General features: G+C 37.3%; 2 protein-coding genes across 23 annotated transcripts in view; one reads left to right on the top strand and one right to left on the bottom strand.

Annotated features, from left to right (window-relative positions):
- LOC127844484 (uncharacterized) overlaps positions 1-23,170 on the top strand; it is a 276,328-nt gene that overhangs the window by 53,650 nt on the left and 199,508 nt on the right. The window lies entirely within an intron of this gene.
- Positions 1-23,170, bottom strand: part of LOC127844454 (calcium-transporting ATPase type 2C member 1-like) — a 32,571-nt gene that overhangs the window by 592 nt on the left and 8,809 nt on the right. For 3 of the 22 annotated variants that reach the window (XM_052374670.1, XM_052374675.1, XM_052374676.1), the window contains exons 8-23: positions 22,719-22,787; positions 21,623-21,765; positions 20,586-20,710; positions 20,025-20,122; positions 19,207-19,392; positions 17,541-17,645; positions 16,720-16,876; positions 15,348-15,518; positions 14,684-14,832; positions 13,908-14,074; positions 13,199-13,267; positions 12,681-12,797; positions 9,452-9,599; positions 7,418-7,513; positions 6,634-6,775; positions 7-6,364 (exon numbers count right to left, since the gene is read on the bottom strand). In XM_052374670.1, coding sequence (XP_052230630.1) covers positions 6,234-6,364; positions 6,634-6,775; positions 7,418-7,513; positions 9,452-9,599; positions 12,681-12,797; positions 13,199-13,267; positions 13,908-14,074; positions 14,684-14,832; positions 15,348-15,518; positions 16,720-16,876; positions 17,541-17,645; positions 19,207-19,392; positions 20,025-20,122; positions 20,586-20,710; positions 21,623-21,765; positions 22,719-22,787 — 2,073 coding nt within the window. In that variant the 3' untranslated portion in view covers positions 7-6,233. The remainder of the gene's footprint in view (positions 1-6; positions 6,365-6,633; positions 6,776-7,417; positions 7,514-9,451; positions 9,600-12,680; positions 12,798-13,198; positions 13,268-13,907; positions 14,075-14,683; positions 14,833-15,347; positions 15,519-16,719; positions 16,877-17,540; positions 17,646-19,206; positions 19,393-20,024; positions 20,123-20,585; positions 20,711-21,622; positions 21,766-22,718; positions 22,788-23,170) is intronic. The other 19 variants (XM_052374683.1, XM_052374682.1, XM_052374685.1 and 16 more) reach the window with 17 other exon arrangements.

The raw sequence follows: 23,170 nt of genomic DNA, 5'->3' as shown, positions 1-23,170 counted from the left end.
GACTACCTGAAATCAGGGTACCTCCATTGTCTAAGACTTTACCTGAAATCAGGGTACCTCCATTGTCTAAGACTTTACCTGAAATCAGGGTACCTCCATTGTCTAAGACTTTACCTGAAATCAGGGTACCTCTATTGTTTAAGACTTTACCTGAAATCAGGGTACCACCATTGTCTAAGACTTTACCTGAAATCAGGGTACCTCTATTGTCTAAGACTTTACCTGAAATCAGGGTACCTCCATTGTCTTAGACTTGTTTTTTTACCACACTTAACCCATATTCAGGCATGCCCTTGACATTGTCCAGATAAACACAAGATGACATAGTTGTTGTATGCACTTGAGATAGATTCACACATAATTATGTACTACACAAATAACAAGAAACCTTCGGAGACGGGTGATAATCCCCAAAGTTTTTTTTGTCACAACATTGCACTATATATTCAGATAAAAGGAAACGTCTTGAGGGGCATAACTTTGGACAAAATAATACGATGGATGGTTTAGCAACTTAAAAATTTCAAAGGGCCATAACTCTGTGAAAAATCATCTGACTAGAAGCCGCTGATAATATGCACATGTCCTCTTGGTAGTGAAGCTTCCCATAAAGTTTCATTGAATTCCGGTCAATAGTTGCTGAGAAATAGCCCGGACAAGAATTGCACTATATGTACAGTTAATGGAAAATTTTAAAGGGCCATAACTCTGTGAAAAAATCATCCGACCAGTACCAGCACATCTCCTCTTGGTAGTTAAGCTTCCCATAAAGTTTAATTGAATTCCAGTCTTTTATTGCTGAGAAATAGCCCGGACAAAAATTGTGCACGAACTGACGGACAGACGAAGCGGCGACTTTATGCTCCCCCCAAATTTTTTTGGGGGAGCATAAAAATTGCATAAACACATGATATCCCATATTATTATATTTTTTATCTTGATGTTTTTTTTAAAAACTACAAAATAAAACACAATAAATTGAAATTTGTATCCAAAACTTACCTGGAATGATATACAATTAGGCAAAACAATACATAAGATAAAAAATACCCTCAAGAGACAAAATAAATAAAATTGAGTTGTTTTAAAATATAAGGATTTCATATCAAAGAAATTCCAGTACAGATGAACAAAATATATACATAGTATAATTGGTAAAACAGTGCTTTTATAAACTGTCCTTACCAATTGTCTGAAACTACTAAAGAGACTTATATTGCAACAGGTTAAGAACAAAAATATGCCATCCATTTGAAAGAAAAGGTCTTAAACTGCATGCTCTTTGTCCATTTTATTCTTTTAAATATCTGTACCTAACAGAATTTAAATATGCCGAGCCTTTAAGAATACAGGGTCAAACAACTGTGATTATATGGATTGGTCGAAAAGGGGGAGTAAATCTAGAAAAATGTCATGGTTTGGAGACAGCCATGACCTTTATTTTTATTACAAATTGTTCATCTTTCTATAGACAAAGAAGGAAAAAGCGTTGTATATACGGCAATAAATCATGGGCAGAGTCTATTGTGGTAAAAATAGTTAAAAAAATTCTAAGCAATTGATTGGTAAACAGCATGTCCTTAAATGCTCAATCAAGCAAACATGACAAACACATAATTTCAGCAACACATAAGTTATACCATAAATATAATCAATTTCATTAACATATTGATGTATATTTAATATGGCTTCTAGTTGTTAATTGTTTATCATTATAATTATAAATATGATGACAGAATGATTGTTTAATTGCTTTGGCGGATGACATCGTATCAAACAAATTAATTTATGTTTGGAAAAGGGACAGATTATAGGGTAAAATATCTATAATAACTAATTAGATATGGAAGAAACATATAAAATTTTGAAAGAATCATAATCTGACCAGGTGTTGGTTATTGTGGTATTAACTAACGGTTTGTCTCTATGATGCTAGTTATCAAAGCATTAAGGCTATTGCCTTAATGATACTATTCCAACAAATCAGAACTTGAACCATTGATTACCACAATAACCAACAATCACTAGAATATTATTTGCTAAGTACGCCCATACTTAAAAAAATATGTTAAGCTCTTCATGAGTTATCATCTAAACAAGAGATTGCCAGGCAATATTTTCGCCTACCGGTGAAACTCCACCATTGTCAGATTTAAATAAAAAAAAACCAAGGGCTGTTTGTAAAACATGCATGCCCCCCTATATGGGCTATAAGTTGTAGTAGCAGCCATTGTGTGAATACGTTTTTTGTCACTGTGAACAACAGTGGTGGTGGTGGTGGTGGTTATTGATACTATGCATTACAAAAATGCAGTTAGCCTTACATTTGGTAAAATTTAAATATATTACAAGGGAGGCAAATGCTGTAACAAAAAGAACATGCATAAACGGTAGTTGTTTCCCTTGTTTGAACCATGCTCAATCCTTAAAATGCCTATTTCCAGTAACTGTGACCTTCACCTGTGACCTTGACCTTTGACCTAGTGACCTCAAAATCAATAGGGGTCATCTGCGAGTTATGATCAATGTACCTATGAAGTTTCATGATCCTAGGCCCAAGCGTTCTTGAGTTATCATCTGACAACCACCTGGTGGACGGACCGACAGACCGACCGACCGACATGAGCAAAGCAATATACCCCCTCTTCTTGGAAGGGTGGTGGTGGTGGTGGTGGTGGTGGTGGTGGTGGTTATTGATACAATGCATTACAAAAATGCAGTTAGCCTTACATTTGGTAAAATTTAAATATATTACAAGGGAGGCAAATGCTGTAACAAAAAGAACATGCATAAACGGTAGTTGTTTCCCTTGTTTGAACCATGCTCAATCCTTAAAATGCCTATTTCCAGTAACTGTGACCTTCACCTGTGACCTTGACCTTTGACCTAGTGACCTCAAAATCAATAGGGGTCATCTGCGAGTCATGATCAATGTACCTATGAAGTTTCATGATCATAGGCCCAAGCGTTCTTGAGTTATCATCTGACAACCACCTGGTGGACGGACCGACAGACCGACATAGCGACCGACCGACCGACATGAGCAAAGCAATATACCCCCTCTTCTTCGAAGGGGGGCATAAAAATTGCCATAGCAACAAGAATTCTTGACGTAGGATCAAAATGAAATAATGTGCATAATCTTCATATTGCCATCTATCCATATTTCAAGTTTCATGAAAAAATATGAAGAACTTATAAAGTTATCGCAGGATCCAGAAAAGTGTGACAGACAGACTGACTGACTGACAGACAGAGTGAAAACCATAAGTCCCCTCTAGTTTCACCGGTAGGGGAAAAAAAGGGCATTTTGAAAACAAAAGTTCAATAGGTCGTACCACTTGGAAGTTAAATTAAAGACCAAAGCCCACAAATAGAAACTCTCCTAGTTTCAAACCAAGTCTCCACTCAAAATATTCACCAATCAGGATGCTTGTTACTGCTGAGCATTTATTTCAATTGGTTGAATATTTGAGATTTAATCTAGGACTGAACTCACGAATGTTTATATTTGTTGAGCCATTACTTTAGGACACATGTAGAAATGTTATTTGACATTGTTAAGCCTTCCTTGATTAATTTACTGTAACAAGAAACCAAACAGGCCATCAAACTAAACAGATCACATACATATAGTGCCAATAAACCTTATTGTTGGGGTTTTACACTATTTTGTTACTAAGGATATCTAATCTAGTGAATAAAATTGCTGTCGCTAGATCAACAGATGTGTTTGTCAGAAACACAATGCCCCCTACTGCGCCGCTTTAATGATTTTTTTTTTAAATAATATCCGATTGGATTATATCATTTGGCAGGTACAGATCATTTTCACAAGGGAAGTAACATTTTTTACATAATTTCCCTTGTGAAAATGATCTATACCTGCCAAATGATAAATATATATATTATCTCCCTTTAAAGCTTGTTACTTCCCTTGGATTTGTTTTTTTTTACCTTTGATCTTGAAGGATGACCTTGACCTTTCACCACTCAAAATGTGCAGCTCCATGAGATACGACAAATATAAAGTTGCTATCTTCAATATTGCAAAAGTTATGGCCAATGTTAAAGTTTTCAGACGGACTGACGGACAGACAGTTAAAATGCTATATGCCACCCTACCTAGGGCATAAAACAGTACACAACTATCCATAACTCATTTAAAATTATTATGCTAATTTATACATGACCATACAGATCAAACTACTTTAAAAGAATTAAAACCTGATGCAAACTTACTTAAAGTAAACTATTTGCATGCAGTACAAGTGTTCCCCATTCATTCACATGCAGTAAACAATATACAAAATACATCCACAAAATGAATCATAAATAATACCAAATGTTGATGTATTTACCAGTAATAAAATACATTTTTTAAACCCATATAAAAACAACATAAAATATACAACAACTTTGTATTTGAAACAGTTTTACAAAAACCTGCTTTGGTGCAATAAATAGGTACAACTTTGCTGAGTATGGTATGTTAAAATCAGTGATCTATGCATTAATAAGTGTATATATCTATCTTAACTATTTTTTCTTTTCTTTTTTTTATATTTTGAAATAACAATTTTTATATCCAAATAAATAATCTCTAAAATGACACACAAATATTGGCAACTACATGTATGACAATGTCACATACTTAGGACACTCAATCTTGCATTTATCATTCCTAGACTCAAAGACAGGGTAATTACATAGTATAAAGAGAAAGATTAGTTTAACTACCAATATATGAGCAATTTAAACAAGGTATATAGCCATTTACATGTTGAGAAAGCTTTAAGGTGTTAGGAATAGATAACTAAATACAACTTGTAATCTTGAGCATCTATAACTTAAAAACTCAAATCTCAAAGTCTTTGCAAATTAACAGGTTAAATTGACCACAGGAATGGGTACTTAACATACGTCAACTTTAAGTATTGAGTATTTGATTAGTACACATAGCAAACAATACATGCACTTACTTATAATTATGACATCAATCATCTTATCAGCACTTATTGTGGATAGTTGCCCAAAAAGAAAATACACATACATCTCTCTGATAGTAGTAATACACATTTTTTATGAAAAGAAATTCCAACTGATTCAAGGCGATTTTTTCTTTTACTCAAAAAGCATATACGGCTGATTCATACCACTTCATTGTTATGGTTCAGCATTTAATTGAATACTTTTCCTTTCTTAATATCAACCCCTTAATCATTACTGGCCTTAGATTTATCCAACAATTTGTTGTCATAGAGAGACTAGAAGTTAAAAAAAGTTTCACTAAACATGCATGTAGGAACTGCATTTTGAGAAAAATAGGCTCAATGCATGTGCGTAAGATATTGTTTCAGATAACCCTGTTAAGTCTGAACAGCCTTATCTTGAACAACAGTTTCCACTTTTATGGATTTGTTCTTTTAAACAAAGTCCCTTCTAAATAACAAGAGCATCGCATAGCGGGTGCCAACACTCGGCTGCGGGTGCAGTTTTGAATAAATGAAAGCTTATCAGATGAATTTTTATTTTTATTTTTTTTATATATTAGAGGTCACAGTGACCTTGACCTTTGACCTAGTGACCCAAAAATGGATGTGGCGTATAGAACTCATCAAAGTACAGATACATAAGAAGTTTCCAAGTTGTAGGTGGAAGCACTTTGATTTAGAGCCAATGTTAAGGTTTTAGCCCGACGCGGACGGCGGACAAGCTGACTATGACAATACCTCAGGTTTTCTCCGAAAACAGCCTCGCTAAAAATCCAGTCTAGGCTGAAAGTGTCGCACATAGCCTGTGCAGACTGTGCATGAAAATGGGTACAAAACTTTGAGCAAATGCATTAAGCCCAGTTTTCCCTGGCTCACATATTCTATCTTTAAGTGCATCAAAGTTTGAACTGTAATAAAAAGCATGTGCTTTGGATTGTGATTATTTATAATATGAGTGCTTCAGTGCTAAATGCTTTATATACATTTATGTTCATATCAAATAACTTACACATACAAACAATAATTTTTTGCGTCAGGTTTATCACATGCTGAAATGGTATTTTATTACATCAATTAAAAATTGCAATTTTCTAATACAAAGTAATTTATTTTGCATCAATGGAAAATACCAAAAAGACACCACATAAAATGCTGTATTCCATTTAGTACTTTAAAATGCCGACCAATAGTCTTGACAAATCTAGACTTGGACCACCATCAAATACAAAGGGATGGGTCTCAAACAAAAAAGTACGATTCCTGCTCGCTGTCCCGATTCCTCCGACGCCGATCAAGAACATTTTGTATAAATTTTCTGATTTCTGAGACCACCAATACCGATGAAGTCAATGCAACCAAAAATAGAAAATCTGAAACAAGAACAATTTTTCAATAAAAATTTAATGATTTTAAACCGATAACTCAAATTATTATATATTTTAGCATATCTAATAACATTTTTTGTTTGTTTATTTTTGTGAAATTATTGTGTGTGTATTTTGTAAGGTAAATGTCACACTGATATAACACTGTATGTTAGCTTTATGAATAACTGGAAAATAAATCTATATAAGCATAATAATGTTCTCTTGTACGCACACAACACACATAACAACAAAACGGTGACATTTGGTTATACCTGAGAAGTACAGGGCTTCAGTCTGGAATATTTTCTGAAGTGGTGGAAAGTAGACGACTAACAATTGGCCAATTATTGAACCCCCTACAGCAACCAGGAACATGCGGTTGGAAAATAGACCTATCTGCAGCACCGACTTGTCCTGCAAACAACATAAATATCTTAACCCTTTGCATGCTGGGAAATTTGTCATCTGCTAAAATGTCGTCTGCTGAATTTCTAAAATAAGAATTTTCTTCGATTTTTTTTCCAAAGAATACTATCAGAATAGCAAAAAGTTTGGATCCTGATGAGACGCCACGTTTTGTGGCGTCTCATCTAGATCCGAACTGTTTGCAAAGGCCTTTCAAATTTGGTTCCAGCGCTGAAAGAGTTAATAGATGATTTAATTCATGTTATACAACTTCATTGGTCATTTCAACGATGTTATAAACAATTCACATCTTAAGAGTAGCTATCGCTTTTATGGGTTTAGAGTTCATGTGCATAATGCCTTAATGGGACATGGTCAGTTTTGGAACCAAAAGAATGATCTTTGTAGAGGACCTCAATTTGATGTAACATAGTGCAAAATATCCTCACAACCATACGTAGGGGATATGTTTACTCCAAGGGCATGATTAACATGAAATACTTACAAATCATAAAAAAAACATACAGAGCAAAAACAATACCGCCAAACAAGTTGCATTTTTTGTTACCAAAAAACTTGAGTTTAAAGGGGTAAAAAATACAGAGAAAAAAATTGCCAAGAAACAAAGAATTTATTAGATAAAGTTCCAACCTGAGATCTGCAACTGAGTGCGTTGAACATGTCAAAGAATACGAAGCAGGTGAAGGTCATGGTGGTGTCCCTTGGCGTTATCTTGTTGTCACTCATCTACAAAGACAACACACAAAGTGTGCCACATAAAATAACAACTACAAAGTTCTGTACAATTAAAAAAGAGTTATCACAAATATATTATTTTATAATAAAGTGCACTTGATCTTCTGATTTATTAACCTTTTACCACTTAGATATGTATGTTGACGCATTTGTAGTCCCTTAGAAAGTTACATAAAATTAAAAACCTTTCTTACTAAATTCAAGTTTTAAAGGCTTCCTTTCCAACTCTTGGTTACTGATGAGCAGCAAACAGCATAAAACCTGAACAGACTGCAAGTAACTCGCAGGCTGTCCTGGTTTTATGCTGGTTGCAAAAGCCATTTTCACTTTCTTCTTATAGGCGAAAGGGTTAACACTTATTTTACTTTTGATTCTCAAAACTACATTTACATGTCAGTAAAGAACAGTTTTATCTGGAAGGAAACACATAATTCTAATTGTATTGTACGTTGGTTGTTACGGGAAGTGAAATATGGTCTAATATTAATTTTGTACACATTGAAACCTGTCTTTTCATCTGACCTTAGAATTTAATAACAGGAAAATGTGTAGATGACAGACACATTATAATTTCTGTGCTTTTAAAGCATACTTTCTATTACAAAAGCCACATTGAAGATAACTTTACATATGGGTCTTGTTCTGAGAAAATTGGACTTAATGCATGTGCGTAAAGTTTCATCCCATATTAGCCTGTGCAGTACGCACAGGCTAATCAGGGACGACACTTTCCGCTTATATGGTATTTTTAGTTTCAAGGAAGTCCCTCCTTGCCGAAAATCAAGTTTAGGTGGAAAGTGTCGTCCCTGATTATCCTGTGTGGACTGCACAGGCTAATCTGGGATGACACTTTACGCACATGCATTATGCCCAGTTTTCTCAGAACGCGGCTCATATCTAGTCACAGTCAGCTCAGCTATTATCAGCATTCAGAATTTCCCATATAATAATAAACACACATGGTGAAAGCCAACATATTAGCCTTCTTTCCACCGTTACAGGTAACACCTTATTGGCTAATAATAGTCAATATATTTATGAAACCCGTTGCACGAGCAAAACTGTGTCCATAGTCTAGTGGTAACAGACTGGCAACAGAATTCAGAGGTTAGAGGTTCGATCCCCCTTTGTAACCATAATCTCCCAAGTCTCAAGCATGAGACGTTAAACAAAGTTGCAGTGTAATAGGTAATATAAAAGAGGCACTCAAAGACCCAGGGTTGTCCCTGAAATGGGAATTCCTCAGAATCTTGCTCTATTCCATATGGAATAAATTCCAGAGCACACGATTCATATCAATTCCTCAAAATCTTTACAAAAAGGGCTGTTTGTAAAACATGCATGCCATATGGGCTGTCAGTTGTAGTGGCAGCCATTGTGTGAATACGTTTTTTGTCACTGTGACCTTGACCTTTGACCTAGTGACCTGAAAATCAATAGGGGTGATCTGCCAGTCATGATCAATATACCTATGAAGTATCATGATCCTAGGCCTAATTATTCTTGAGTTATCATCAGGAAACCATTTTACTGTTTTGAGTCACTGTGACCTTGACCTTTGACCTAGTGACCTGACAATTAATAGCAATCATCTGCCAGTCATGATCAATGTACCTATGAAGTTTCATCATCCTAGGCATAAGCATTCTTGAGTTATCATCCGGAAACCATTTTACTATTTCGAGTCCTTGTGACCTTGGCCTTTGACCTAGTGACCTGAAAATCAATAGGGGTCATCTGCCAGTCATGACCAATGTACCTATGAAGTTTCATGATCCTAGGCCTAAGCGCTCTTGAGTTATCATTCGGAAACCATCTGGTGGACGGACGGATGGACCGACATGTGCAAAACAATATACGCCCTCTTCTTCGAAGGGGGGGCATAATAAATATGTAAATGATAGGTCGGGACTTATTCTAATGCCATACCTCTCTCCAGAAAACCCACAGTGTACCACAGACAATTATGGCGGCCGACACCACGATATTCACGATGAAATAGCGCGTTATGATCGGGTCCTTCACTTTCCGAGGCGGCTGTCGTATAACGTCTGGGTCCACTGGCTCCACACCCAAGCTTAAAAAGGAATATACAGTACGTTATTGTAGAAAAGAAAAATCAATAAAAACAAGAGATGTGTTTGTCAGAAACTCAATGCCCCCTGTTGCGCCGCTTTGAAATGAAATTTCAATATATCATTTGGCAGGTTTAAAAATTATCTCCCTTTTAAAGCTTATTACTTCCCTTGGATTGTATTTTTTTTACTTTTGACCTTGAAGGATGACCTTGACCTTTCACCACTAAAAATGTGCAGCTTCATGAGATACACATGCATGCCAAATATCAAGTTGCTATCTTCAATATTCAACAAGAAACCGTCGGAGACGGGTGATGCTCCCCAAAGTTTTTTTTTGGTCACAATATTGCACTATATATTCAGATAAAAGGAAACGTCTTGAGGGGCATAACTTTGGACAAAATAATACGATGGATGGTTTAACAACTTAAACATTTTAAAGGGCCATAACTCTCTAAATAAATCATCTTACCAGAACCCACAAATAACATGCGCATCTCCTCAAGGTAGTTTAGCCTCCATAAAGCTTAATTGAATTCCAGTCAGTAGTTGGGGAGAAATAGCCCGGACAAGAATTGCACTATATGTAGAGTTTATAGAAAATTTCAAAGCACCATAACTCTGTGAAAAATCATCCGACCATAACCGGCTGATAATATGCACATCTCCTGTTGGTAGTGAAGCTTCCCATAAAGTTTCATTGAATTTCCGTAATAAGTTGCTAAGAAATAGCTCGGACAAGAATTGCACTATATGTACAATGGAAAATTTCAAAGGGCCATAACTCTGTGAAAAATCATCTGACTAGAACTCGCTGATAATATGCACATCTCCTATTGGTAGTGAAGCTTCCCATAAAGTTTTATTGAATTCCAGTCATTAGTTTCTGAGAAATAGCCGGACAAGAAATGCACTATATGTACAGTTAATGGAAAATTTCAAAGGGCCATAGGTCTGTGAAAAATCATCCGACCAGAACTGGCTGATAATATGCACATCTCCTTTTGGTAGTGAAGCTTCCCATAAAGTTTCATTGAATTCCGGTCATAAGTTGCTGAAAAATAGCCCGGACAAGAATTGCACTATATGTACATTTAATGCAACAATTTCAAAGGGTCATTACTATGTGAAAAATCATTTGACTAGAACCCGCTGATAATATGCACATGTCCTCTTGGTAGTGAAGCTTCCCATAAAGTTTCATTGAATTCCGGTCATTAGTTGCTGAGAAATAGCCCGGACAAGAATTGCACTATATGTACAGTTAATGGAAAATTTCAAAGGACCATAACTCTGTGAAAAATCATCCGACCAGAACAGGCAGAAAATATGCACATCTCCTCTTGGTAGTGAAGCTACCCATAAAGTTTAATTGAATTCCGGTCATATATTGCTGAGAAATAGCCTGGACAAAAATTGTGCACGGACGAACGGACACACGCATCGACAGATGAAGCGGCGACTATATGCTCCCCCCAAAAATTTAGGGGGAGCATAAAAAGTTATGACCAAACTTTAACGAAGGTTAGTTTTGGGACAAACACAATGAATGAATGACAGACAGACAGGCCAACAACAATATGCCCCCGATCTTTCGATCCAGGCGCATACAAATAAAATAATTATGAATAACAAAATAAGAAAGTTGAAGTGTTTTAATAACAGAAAATAAAAACAACAAAAAACTGTGTTACATGTAAGTCATTTACTTGCAGGAACAATCAAAGTAGTAAAAATTATTTATTTAAATATAAATAATAATTTTCTGGCTTTCAAAAGCTATTTGAACTAGATGCCGTCAGTTTCATGTGAAGCCAATTGTCTATAACTCTTTAAATTATTAATCAAGCACGTCTATGTTTGACCTACTGTCAAAATGCAGTCAAAAGTCGAGATTTTTTCCTCCAAAAATGGATTAAAATTACAGTCTCGACATATGAGATGGTTCATGATTAAAAAAAAAAGAAATTTGAGGTAGATCAATACTTGCGTCGCAGTAATGATTGTAGAAGTTGTTGTACACAAAACTCGTTGATTTACAACGCAAAATGTCATCTTTTAACTGACGCCAATTAATATAATCACAGTCTTCAACTTCACTTTTGTTTTATTTTGATAATTTAATCAAAAGTTTAATGTAAGCAAGTTGTTGTTTTTTTACTGAAATTGTTAACAAAGAGTCAATGGCATTAGGAAAAGTTTTGCCAAAATTTGCACTCTGCGTGAATTGACAGTTTGATATCATCAAAAGAAAACCTGTCTGAAGCCATAAAGCAACACCTTTTTGGCTTCCTTAAACTAGCAATAAACAGGCTGAACCAAAAACGATTGGACCAGCACAAAACTCCCACATCATCTTTAAGTCATGTAGGTAGACTCACATACGAAAAATCCGCTAAATATCGAAGAGCGTTTCATAAAAACACAAGAAAATAGTTAAATTAGCGAAATTGTCTAAGTCCAAGGCCTACAACATTTCCAAAAAATCAACAAACCAGAACAAAACTCACAATTCATCTGTTAGTCATGTATATAGACTCACATACCGAAAATCAGCTGAATATCTTAAAGTTTTTCGTAAACAAGCTCCTGAAAAAGGTTCTTACAGAGAAAATTTATAAGTCCAAGTCACACAACTTCGCCAAATATGATTGGACAGGAACAAAACTCTCCTTTTATCTGTAAGTCATGTAGGTAGACTCACGTACCAAACATCAGCAAAATATCTGAAAGTGTCATGCCTAATTAACCCGTGCAAACCTGGGACAATCTGGGCTAATCTGCAATAAGACTTAACCCTTTCAGTGCGGGAACCGAATTTTGAAGGCCTTTGCAAACAGTTTGGATCCAGATGAGACGCCACAGAACGTGGCGTCTCATCAGGATCCAAACTGTTTGCTATTCTGATAGTATTCTTTGGAAAAAATTCAAAGAAAATGCTAATTTTAGAAATTTAGCAGACGACATTTAAGCAGACGGCAAATTTCCCAGCATGCAAAGGGTTAACACACATGCATGAAGCCCAGTGTTCTCAGACTTGGTCATCTTATGTCATGAGACTGGGACAGGGTGTTAAGTACCTCTGAGCTGGTGGCCCGTCCATGATGATGTTAATCCAGAGGATCTGCATGGCGTTCAGGGGGTTGGGCAGCTTGAACAGTGTGGAAAGCGTGATCAGGGACAGGGCCGCTATACTCCTGTTTGGGTACACATAGATAGCAAATCAATGTGCAATAACAAAATTAAAATTAATATGAATTAATAATTATCAACATTAGGTTTATATTTTTGAGCTTTAAGCCGAAAGTTGACAAAATAATTCCACTCCATGAATAAAACAACTAAACCCCTTTTTTATTGTTTATCATCAAATAAATCATGATAAACAAAAAGTGATCTTCATTGTAATAAGACCTATCTACGTATTATGTAATCACAGAGCAAACTAGAGCTGCAACAATATACTTGTAGATCAAATTTATGTAACAATATGTTCTAGTAGTGCCATCTAAATTATTTACATGGTTATAAGATGGACATCTTGTAAGATGGCATTCCATGATTCATCTATATTTCAAGGAAAACCAACATTACTTACGTGCTAAGTTGGAAACGAACAAAATTCCTGATGTTGTAGAATATCCCCTTTCCTTCTTCTATTGCATGCCTAAAATACATGAGAACTAAAACTAATAACACTAAATTTGTCAAAGAAAGGACACCGAAGTCCCCACTTAATGTCACTAGAATAGGAGCCATTGTTGTATGATAAACATAAAATGACCAGTTAACACAGCATGTATGCACCAGTCCTTTTCAACTGTTGCTAACACAGGATCCATATTTGGCCTGATACACAGACTAACTGGGACTTAACTGTTAGTCCCCTCCTGTTAGACTAGTAGGGGACTAATTAACTCGGAAGCAGAGTCACAAATGCTTAAAGCAACCAGCATAGAACCAGAAAAGCCTGCTAGTAACTTGCAGGCTGTTCATGTTTTATGCTGTTTGCTGTTGATCAGTATCTTAGAAATAGAAACGAACCATTTTAAACTTGAATCTATTAAACATGATTTGAGTGTAATTAGATTTGCAAGGCCCTACATATTGGCAGAAATCCATATCTGAGAAGTAAAGGTTTAAGTCAACATTCACATTATGCCACAGAACTATTGCTAACATCAATATTGGGACGAATACACAGACTGACTGTTACTCAACGGAAAGTCCCCTCCAGTAACATGGGGAGGGGACTTATAAACTCAAATCAAGAATAATTTCTACCATTTTGTACCATGAACACTTACAATATGACTGAGAAGTCATCATCAACAAGGATCATATCAGCAGCCTCCTTTGACACATCAGTCCCAGACTTGCCCATGGAGATGCCTATGTCTGCAGCCTTGAGGGCCACTGCGTCGTTCACACCGTCCCCTGTCATACCCACCACCTGACCATTGGCTTGTAAAGCCTGCAAGAAAGAAGTAATTAACTCTCTGTGGCGCACTGGATATGGTGTCCACCTAGCTTCAGGGAGGTCATGGGTTTGATTCTCATTGTGGGAGTGTTTTTGAATCCCCCCCAAAAAACACCAAGTACTGGTTCTACCCAGAAAACAAACTCAAGAATGTTCAATAATCCTTAGGCTTTCTATTAAATCTAGGTTAAACAAATATGTTTATTAAACTAAACAGGTAAAATTTGTTTATTTGGTTGTTTAGATATTTCGACACACATATCATAGTTAACCTACACAAACATATCCAGGTTATGCTATCCAATCTTATCAGTCTACTAGTACGTAGTGCATATATGAGTAAAAACGTATTCCAATAAATGACAAATGCCTCGCTTGGATCAGATGCAGGGTGAGAATGGACTAAGAAAACAAGTGATTTGAAAGTACATTGCATATATTGAACCTGACAATAAATACCTGTTATTCCACCATTAAACACGCCATCGTCCACTGAAAATCTCTTAATAACAATATCTTGTCTGTTTTTTGGGTGTGATTCTGTAGACAACGATATTACTTTCAAATGGTGCTAATCTGATAATTTTGTTGTAAATGTGTTACCTTGACAATCTTGACTTTGTTTCGCGGTGTCACCCTGTAGAAGATGATGACATTATTGATAATGCTCCGCAGGATGGTAAGATCCATGTTCTCCACTTCCTCTCCAGACAGACTGGTACCACTTGCAGTCAGCATGCCTAGTCTACCAGCTGAAAATGGAAAGCAGTCAAATATATGAGTCAACACAGTCCACTTGCTGTGAGCATGAGCAGTCTACCAGCTAAAAATGGGAACCGTTCAAATATTTGAGTGGACAACAGTCCTCTTGCTGTGAGAATGCACAGTCTTCCAACTGAAAATCGGAACAAATCAAATATTTGAGTGAACACAGTCCACTGATTGTGGACTGAAATGATGATGTTTGTTCCAGTAAAGAACAAAAAGTTAATACATTAATTGATATACAGAGTTATTGTTACATGAACTCAATGACTTGAGTCATAGAGAAAATAGAGAAATATATCTGAATACTAATGCTGAATGTTAATAATTAAAAGTTGTTTTTTCCTTATGTTGACAACAGTAAACACAAAACTTTTAAATTTTAAATAAACTTTTTTAACTTTTAACCTGAGCTTATCAAAATATTCTGAAAATCACCATCAATCCAAATCAGGAGGACCTTTTTTTCTATAGTCCTTCAAAATCTATGAAGCCCACTTACCAATAGCCTTAGCAGTTTCTTGTGAATCTCCAGTGAGCATTTTCACGGCCACACCCCCTTGAGTCAACAGCTCTATTGCCTCTCTAACCCCGGGCCTGGGTGGGTCTATGATGCCCACCATTCCAACATACACCAAGCTTTTCATGTTGGGACCGTACGCCATGGCCAACACTTAATAAACAGAAATATGAAGTTTTGAACACAGATATGGGAAGTTTTGAATACATAAAAGTGACATTTTGAACACATAAATATGGAGTTTTTGGAGTATTAACAAAGGGCACAAGACAGTTATATGCAATAAGGTAACAAGCCAGTTTTACTGCGTTTCTGCTTTTGATTTAGCCATCCTTAAATAATTAATGTAACTTAATAGTTTCACAGACACTGACTCAAAGTAGAAAGTCCACATTGATCATGTCAAAGAATTATCCTCTATTGGCTTATATGTTCATCATTACAAAAATGTCTGGACATGTATGTAATTTAATGAAGTAATTTTTAAGGCCAAATGGAAAATTCTTCAGTAAAAAATTGCTGAGTTGACAAATGGCATAGTAAGCTCAAAATTTTACAGGCTCTGTGTGCCCTACCACTGAGCCCCTGTGTGTCCTACCTCTGAGCCTCTGTGCGCCCTACCACTGAGCCCCTGTGTGCCCTACCACTAAGCCCCTGTGTGCCCAACCACTGAGCCCCTGTTTGCCCTACCATTGAGCCCCTGTGTGCCCTACCTCTGAGCCCCTGTGTACCCTACTTCTGAGCCCCTGTGTACCTTAGCTCTGAGCCCCTGTGTACCCTACCTCTGAGCCCCTGTGTACCCTACCTCTTAGCCCCTGTGTACCCTACCTCTGAGCCCCTGTGTACCCTACCTCTGAGCCCCTGTGTGCCCTAGCTCTGAGCCCCTGTGTACCCTACCTCTTAGCCCCGGTGTACCCTACCTCTGAGCCCCTGTGTGCCCTACCTCTGAGCCCCTGTGACCCTACCTCTGAACCACTGTGTACCCTAGCTCTGAGCCCCTGTGTACCCTAGCTCTGAGCCCATGTGTACCCTACCTCTGAGCCCCTGTGTACCCTACCTCTGAGCCTCTGTGTAACCTAGCTCTGAGCCCCTGTGTACCCTATCTCTGAGCCTCTGTGTGCCCTAGCTCTGAGCCCCTGTGTACCCTACCTCTGAGCCTCTGTGTGCCCTAGCTCTGAGCCCCTGTGTACCCTACCTCTGAGCCCCTGTGTGCCCTACCTCTGAGCCCCTGTGTGCCCTGGCTCTGAGCCCCTGTGTGTCCTACCTCTGAGCTCTGTGTACCCTACCTCTGAGCCCCTGTGTGCCCTTGCTCTGAGCCCCTGTGTGTCCTACCTCTGAGCTCTGTGTACCCTACCTCTGAGCCCCTGTGTACCCATCCTGTAGGCCTCCTTCAGGTAGAGGTCCCTCTGCCTATCCTCCAGGGGCAGAGTGTCTCCGTTGGTGAGGAAGCGAGTACATCGCTCCAGCACACGCTCCAGGGCTCCCTTCACAAAGAAGATCAGCTCCTTGCTCTGAAATATCATCAGTGTATATGTTAGTCTATGAGATATGTAGCGTTTTTTAATTATAACCAGAACTGACCAGTTTGGGCAGAAAAACAAGTAAAATGGTTTATGCACATACACTTTTTATATTTTACAATAAAGAGTAGCAGTTCTGGTGTGTGAAATTCCATATGAAAATTAATTGTTATATTTTAACTTAATTGTATGTTACAACAATGTGTTATATATGAATTAGAAGGAAAAATGTATTTCATAAGTTTAAATAACAAAGCAGACAGATTGAGATCACAAAGAAAGATAGCTGCAGTAAATTTACCACCTTTAAAAAAAAGAGAATTAATTCAGCAACACAAACCATTTCTCGATTAAATAAGAGTTCCAAGCTGAACCCTTGATATGAGCTGTGCTCTGTGAAAAGGGGGTTTAATGCATGAGTCCGCACAGGCTAATCAGGGACAACACTTTCCACATAAACTGGATTTTTGCTAAGAAGAGACTCTCTTTACATGAAAAAAAACATTAAATGGGAGCGTGTCACCCCTGATAAACCTGTGCTGACTGCACAGGCTAATTGGGGACAACACTTTATGTACATGTATCAAACCTCATTTTTACAGAGCACAGCCCATATCATTGACAAGATAAGGCCAGACAGTTCAGCTGCACGTACCTGTCCATATCTGGGTGTACACTGTACAGCCATGTACTTGTTTTCTGAGGAGAAAGGGGTCTCATCTACTCGGATGTACAGGTGACGCAGGTTGTGCAGATTCATCTGAAATATACATACACATGCTTCATGACTTTAAACTTTCTTAAGTAATAAATAGAAATCAAATACGATAATATGAGGGAAGTATCCAAAGATCAGCAAAAACTCATAAATCCATAACAGATTTATCAAATCAGTATTTGTGGAGTAAATTGGCCGATCTAAAAGAAAAATTTAGCAGAGGCAGAAAAAAGTACCACCATGAACTATTAACAGAAGGACATTGGCACAATTAAGAATAATGTTTTTTAAAATGTATACATGATGATGAAATAACTAGATCAGTAATAGACACACTTGCCCTCAAGGTGTATGATTGGAAACAGTCAAAGATCATGATGACAACACTTAATGCCGTAAACTCGAGGATTTTTTTTACAGTTACAGTTAGGTAGAAAGTATTATGCCTATACATGACCTTTGACCTCAAGAATGGTGTTGATATTTGAGCTACAGACACAGGTATGTATGCAACATGTGCTGTTCCATTCAGTGATCATATTATAAATGATGATGCAAACCTGTGGCCAAGATCAAACAGAGGCAATTCAAGGAAGCCTGTTTGAACATACAGCCTTTAAGACTATGAACTGTCTTTCAGTACTATGCTCAATGAGCCTGTGGCCCGTATTAGCCAAGGAATTCTAAGACTTAAGTCTAAGAAAATTATTGAAATTGGAATAGCTTTAATTTTGAGTAAAACCTTGTATAAACCCCCTCTATCTTCATAATTCTTCACTCAGAAAATTTTGTTTTGTTTTGTTTTTAATGACATAACCACCAGCAGAATCCTGTATATACATTTATTCAAATGCTGGAGGTATTTTTCTACTTTCTTAGTCTACTCTTTATTTTTTCTTTATTCCTAAGTGTACAATGTGGTTGGTAAATACCGGCCCATGTTCCTACTTCAATGCACACTCAACAATCCCATGTTCCTACTTCAATGCACACTCAACAATCCCATGTTCCTACTTCAATGCACACTCAACAATCCCATGTTCCTACTTCAATGTAAACTCAACAATCCCATGTCCCCACATTCAATGCACACTCAACAATCCCATGTCCCCACTTTCAATGCACCCTCAACAATCCCATGTTACCACCTTTAATGCACTCTCAACAATCTGAAGTTCCTACTTCAATGCACACTCAACAATCCCATGTTCCTACCTTCAATGCACACTCAACATTCCCATGTTCCCACCTTCAATGCACACTCAACAATCCTATGTTCCCACCTTCAATGCACACTCAAACAATCCACAACCCCATGTTCCTACTTCAATGCACACTCAACAATCCATTGTTTCCACCTTCAATGCACACTCAACAATCCCATGTTCCTACTTTAATGCACACTCAACAACCCCATGTTCCCACCTTCAATGCACACTCAAACACTCAACAATCCCATGTTCCCACCTTCAATGCACACTCAACAATCCTGTGTTCCCACCTTTAATGCACACTCAAAAATCCCATGTTTCCACCTTCAATACACACTCAACAATCCCATGTTCCCACCTTCAATGCACACTCAACAATCCCATGTTCCTACCTTCAATGCACACGCCAGCAGAGCGCCCTCTGTGGGCTGCCCATGGAGCAGGTCCTGACATATCTCAGCGTCACTGCAGATACAGCCCACCTCTATCACCTTGCTAATGCCCGGGTGGGATGTACTGTCAACCACCTGATGGTTGCATGTCACCTCTCCGATACCGTTGTAGCCCACACCAGTCACCTGGGGTTGAATAAAAGTGTGTAGCAAGAGAATTTGCAAGAGCTGTCTCAAAAAAGTGAACTCCACTGTACTTCGGCTTTGATCTACATTCTTTGTCAGTAATCTGATTTTTTTATTACTCTATTAATGTAGCAATGTTGCTGTGGCAAGTATGAGTCCTTTCAAGTGACATAATAAAAATCATTAATTTCTGTATATCCAGTCATTCCACAATAAAACCTTTAGGTATGATGATATTACGAAACTCGAACGTAAACTTCATGTTTTGGGACCAGTGCTCATAAATGTAGTTATCATAGCAACATAAAAAGAAGACATGTCATTGTTTTTAATACATTATTCAATACAAAAGAACAATACAATAATAAAACATATAAATATTAGAAATGTTATCTGTCAATAATAATGATTTTGACAAGAAATGGCTTATTAATCATACGACCCACATCATGCAAAAATGGGTCTAAGGTGATTTGCAAACAGCATTGCTCCAAACAAGTTTGTGCAGTCTCACAGTCTGGTCATGAGCTACCCTATTACCTTGCATGACTTTATATTTGTTAAGAAACATATGGTCTAAGACCCATTGTCGCATGGCGTTGTTCATATCAGCTATACATAAGTTGTTTTACCTCTGCATAGCTTCCATCAGATGAATGTATCTGGGTGACAGTCATCTCATTCTTGGTCAGTGTGCCTGTCTTGTCGGAGCATATCACATTGGCACACCCTGAAAATATTCAACAATACAATATCAAATGGGCACACCCTGAAATTAATCCAAGATGGAGCATATCACATAAGCACAACCTGAAATTAATCCAAGATAGAGCATATCACATTAGCACAACCTGAAATAAAGCCAAGCTGGAGCATATCACATTTGAAAGTGTCCAATAATGATCATGTATAACATTTTCATAAACTTGAATATCAAATCATATCAAATTGGCACACCATTATAATATTGAATATCTGAGCATATCATGGGGACACAACCTGAAATTATGTTATCGTACATTTATCTTCACTAATTATGTGTTTATGACACACAGTTTGACCTATACAGACCAATCACCAACAATTTTATACCCACCTCCCTAAAACAAATTAAGTTGAGGAGCGTTATATTGCAAACAACTCTTTAAAGGCTTATTTTATTCTCTCAAAAATATATTTAGTTAAAAGATTACCAAGTGTCTCGACAATAGGCAACTTCTTCACGATGGCTTTCATCTTGGCCATCCTCATGACACCAAGGGCCAAGGTAACTGTGACAACAATGGGGAGACCCTCCGGTATGGCTGCCACTGCCAAACTGAAATGAAGTTGGTGAACATTTACTAATCAGTATTTAACAGAGAGCATATTTTATGAACTAAATTAGTTGAAATTTTTCTGGAATTTAACAGTGAGGACTGTGTTTTAACAGAGAACGGTTCATATGTTTTCTGGGTGAACTATGTGCACATAGAAATGCCAGTAACCGACAACTGCCTTACTTAAATCAGTTGGAAAGGGAAAGAATTTAGAAATGATATCATCACCAAACCCAACACTAATAATATGGCTGAGCTGGGAATAAAACTCCCAATGCTCTGTTTAGTTTGTTCATTGGATTATTTGCAGTATTAAACCGCATTTTACTCATACCATGTGGGTAAGTTAACCTTCTCCACTTCCTGTGTAAGCTGGTGTAGTGGTACTTAGTGCACATCCCTATGCCAGTCACTTACAACTGCTTTACTTGAACAAGAGCAACGCATAACTGGTGCAAACACTCGGCTGCGGGTGCAGTTTGATAAATGAAAGCTTGTCAGAATTATTTTTTTTAGAGGTCACAGTGACCTTGACCTTTGACCTAGTGACCCAAAAATGGTTGTGGCGTGTAGAACTCATCAAGGTGCATCTACATGCACATATGAAGTGTCAAAGTTGAAGGTGGAAGCACTTTAATTTTAGAGCAAAATGTCAAGGTTTTAGCACGACATGGACATCGGACGACACAACGAGCTGGCTATGACAATACCTCGGGTTTTCTCAGAAAACAGCCAAGCTAATAAGAGAGGGGGGAATAGCCGTAGAAATGATGTCATGACCATAACCATCATAAATAAGGTGGCTGAGCTAAGAATAGAACTCTCAACCCTCCAAATCATTGTCCAGCGCTCTACTAATTCAGATAGCCAGCCTAGTTCCACTGGATAAGATTGCACACAAGCAGTCTAACCTGACTCCGATGGTGAACATGTCGAGGATGTTTCTGCCCTGGAACCAGCCGAGGAACATGATGCCCCCGATGATACAGAACGAGTAGAAGGACAGCTGCTTGCCCAGCAGATCCATGCTGCGCTGCATTGGGGTCTTAGGAGCCTGCAGTCAGGGAAAACTGGGCTTAATGCATGAGCTTGGTTAATTTGATGTGTATCATAGAGACACTGAGTTTTATCAGTAGAAGGGCAGTTGCTTGCACAGCACATCCATGCTGCACTGCATTCTGGTCTTAAGTTCCCACAGTGCGAATCAATGCTCCAACATTGGGAATCAAATTAGTGACCTCCTGGTCGGTAGGCGGACAACATATCCACTATGCCATGGTAATTTTGATGTGTGTTTTGATTTGTATTTTGGAGACAGTGAGTTTAATGCATGTGTGAACAGTATTGTCCTAGTAGATCTTTTCAATCAACATGTGCTGATCCAGGTCAGCTTTTTTGCCTACTGTGTGATTTTTATTTGAACGAGACGTCTTTTTAACAGAAAATACCATAAAAGTGATGTTTCCTCATAGTTTTGCAAACTCAGATTGTGCACCACACGCAGATCCAGAACAACACCTTTAGCAAACCGATTTAGCCCTGTAGTCTAAAAAACATTGTTGCGTTAATTAGGTGTTCATGGAAAAGTTCATTACTTCATAATGCAAAATCAAGTTTATTTGTATGTTTATTACTTACAGTGCATGTGTACATGTATTACTAAAGTGGCCAAACCTTAAGTGCGAATTAAGTATTTCTGAACTTTAATATTTCAATTTTGCCAATAGCAAACACAAAACTGTATACATTATCAAGTATCAAGAGTCAGAAACCAAAGTACAGAAAACAAAGTAAACAACTTTGATATTTTACTACATTGCTAAGGCAAATAATACGTCTACTTCATGTTGTTTGAAATGTAACCTGTACCCCACACTATTTGCTTGAAATAAAAGTTGATTAAAATAGAAAATGTTCCTGTTGCCAAAAGTTTGTTTTGGGATACATATTTTGAAACTCATGAAAAAATTGGTTGCTATGGAAACAAGAATCAATACAGCAGCCTACCTCTTCACTCTGCATCATCTTGAATATCTCTCCAAACTCAGAATTATGTCCAGTGCCTATAACAATGCCCTGCAACAAATAACATCTATACAAAATTGCACACACGAAAATGCAAAATATAACAAACAACTTGTTGGTTCATAACAACTACAATTTTATGTATTTCAGATAACAATTTTCAAGGAATAAATCACTGAGAATACAACATAAACAATTTGCTGATTTCATTTGTTATAGACATATTGTTAACCGAAGTATAAAAAGATCCACTGACATCGGTCAATCAATAAAGATTGGTTCTATTATTGCTTTTAGGAAGTACAAAACTGTTGCACCAAATGTATAACACTGTCCATTTTCCGATTGCACTGAGCGTGTTCCAACATAAACCGTATGAAACATATTTCTTACAAATAAAATACTTTTCATGGAAAGTAAATGTCATTTATGTC

This window comes from Dreissena polymorpha, chromosome 9 (genome assembly GCF_020536995.1).
Source record: "Dreissena polymorpha isolate Duluth1 chromosome 9, UMN_Dpol_1.0, whole genome shotgun sequence".
In the NCBI taxonomy this organism is placed as follows: Eukaryota; Metazoa; Mollusca; class Bivalvia; order Myida; family Dreissenidae; genus Dreissena; species Dreissena polymorpha.
This window is presented reverse-complemented; position numbering and strand designations above follow the sequence as displayed.